The 2,401-nt window shown below is 38.7% G+C and overlaps 1 protein-coding gene across 1 annotated transcript; it reads left to right on the top strand.

Annotated features, from left to right (window-relative positions):
• Positions 1-836: 836 nt before the first annotated feature.
• Positions 837-2,401, top strand: LOC110094621 (RING-H2 finger protein ATL3). The gene has a single exon (XM_020819887.2). The coding sequence runs from the start codon at positions 1,133-1,135 to the stop codon at positions 2,009-2,011; it is 879 nt and encodes a 292-aa protein (XP_020675546.1). The 5' UTR covers positions 837-1,132; the 3' UTR covers positions 2,012-2,401.

The raw sequence follows: 2,401 nt of genomic DNA, 5'->3' as shown, positions 1-2,401 counted from the left end.
TTTTCCACGTAAAAATCCTTGTGTTCATTTTCTTTTCTGTTTGTGTGCTGAATATTCGTGCAACGCTCGTACATGAATTTGTAAACTCTACCGCCGCGTATATTCTAGCCCGCAACAATCATATATCATATATTTGTCACAAAAAAAAATTTATGTTATATACTGATTTAGAATTCTGCCATAATAAAAATTAAGATATTGAATTGGGAATAGGGGCGTCAAGCTAGATAGATGGGCTGGATTTGAGTCAAATTTGAAATTGATCCAACAAGAATTCATTCAATATGAACCCAACCAATTTATTAGAGTAAAAAAGATCAATAAAACCTGACCCACTTTCAAGTCGAATGACCCAATTCCACCAATTAACCCATTTTAGTTATTTTTTTATAATCTATTGACTATAAAGTTTATAATATTTGATAAAAAAAAAAAGATTAAGCTTACAAGTAAAAAATTAAAAAAGTATTTTTTGGTTGAAATATGTTTCTCAAATCAATACAAATATGACTTGCTCAATAAATGGGTCAAAAAAATCTAATCCAAATCCGACTTATTAATTAAATGAATCAAATCGAATCTAAATTTTTCGGATCAAATTAGTCTAAGTTCGGATAAATATCTGATCCAATTTTTTCCAATCACCTAAAAAAAAAAAAATCCAATCACCCAATATTAATGCCATTATCAACTTTAAAACTCATAAGATACGACGACCCGGTCAAGTCGTCCTAGCAACTGGACAAAATTGACAAAATAAAAACGTTTTTTTAACTAAAAAGAAAGAAAACTAGCTCCTTCGCCTGAATTTTTTTTAATATTTATTTTTAAAAAATTAATAGACAGAAAATTCCAAATCCTAGACTTCCAACGTTGCTCGTTGGCCAACACGCAGAAGAAAAAACTCGACTTTGATTCATTCATGTTCGTCAACTGCGCTATCAGTTTCCTCACCTTCCTCGTTTTCTCCTCCCCTTCAATCCCCCCCTATATAAGCGTTGCAATTCTTAGGGCTTCGCTCGCGTCATCTTCTTTCTAACAACCACACTGCATTCCCTCACCAATTTCCTGAGATTTGAAGCCCAAAATCTAACCTCCAAAATACCCTTTTTTTTCACCTTACCACTCAAAAATGGCTGAGAACAGTTTATCATCGTCCATCGGCCGCAGCTCAAGAATGGATATAAAGATAAACTCGCTCACCATTGTCGTTGGGGCAATGTTCCTCTTTCTCACCGTTATCTTTGTCTTCCTCCTTTACTTTTACGCCAAATACTATTGGGGATCAAGGCCTGACCGTCGCCGTGCCCATTTCATCTTCGCGGCTGGAAACGCCGCGGTCCCCAGTCGAGGTCTCGACCCCGCCGTTCTGAGCTCAATCCCAATCACTCTTTACAGGCCGAGTGATTTCAAGGACGGGCTCGAATGCGCCGTTTGTCTCTCCGAACTCGCCGCCGGAGAAGAGGTTCGCCTGCTTCCGAAATGCCGCCATGGATTCCACCTTGAATGTATTGATATGTGGTTCCAATCCCATTCCACTTGCCCGATTTGTCGTTGCACGGTCGGCCCTGAGACCGTCGAAGACGATGGAAATCGATCGGCTGAATCGCCTGATATACCTACGAATGTTCTGTTTTGGGGGAATCTGAATCAGGTTAGCGCGAGGAGACTGGCTTCGGAGGAAGAGAACTCGGGCGCATCTGCTTCTTCTGATAGGAATTTAATGATCTCAATCCCTACTCGATCGACTGAGGGATTGTTCTCATCGTCGGTATCACCATTGCCTTCTAGCAGGTCTCAAATTGAGGAAATAAAGACGCCTGTGGAGGATAAGAGATCACCTGCTACACCAAAGCTGTGGTCTTTAAGAAGGATTTTGAGCATGGGGAAGAGGACGAGTGGTTCTCCTAGCAGTAGCCCTAGGATTAACGATATTGAGCAGGGATTGGTGGGATCTGTAGCAGAAAATGGAGAGGGAAGCTCGAGTAAATCTCCTACAAGTTCCTTCTAAGTCAGTTGGAGAGAATTTTATTATCAGATTACTGAGGTTTGGTTCTCTTCTCAGTTCTCTATGCGAAAATTCAGAAGTTCTCCTGTAAAAGTTAGGAACTTTATGATGAGATTTCTTTCTTCTTTTCTTAAGGATTTGGAAAATTTTGTGACAATCCTGTCAATAAATGTTCTATAGATTGAACATCTCCATTCTATTTACAGAAAGTGTAAAAATAGCTTAGATTCTTAGTCATTTGGCGCTATCATTACAATAAATAAACTATGTATAGATTATACTTTGTGATGTTGTTGCTGCAGCTGTAATAAGTAGTTCTCTTCTCATTTGGCTGCTCGCAAATGAATGAGATAATTTAGAAAAAATTTGAATTCTTTGACAGTATGAGCACAC

The sequence above is a fragment of the Dendrobium catenatum genome, unplaced genomic scaffold (genome assembly GCF_001605985.2).
Source record: "Dendrobium catenatum unplaced genomic scaffold, ASM160598v2 fragScaff_scaffold_1226, whole genome shotgun sequence".
Taxonomy (NCBI): domain Eukaryota; kingdom Viridiplantae; phylum Streptophyta; class Magnoliopsida; order Asparagales; family Orchidaceae; genus Dendrobium; species Dendrobium catenatum.
This window is presented reverse-complemented; position numbering and strand designations above follow the sequence as displayed.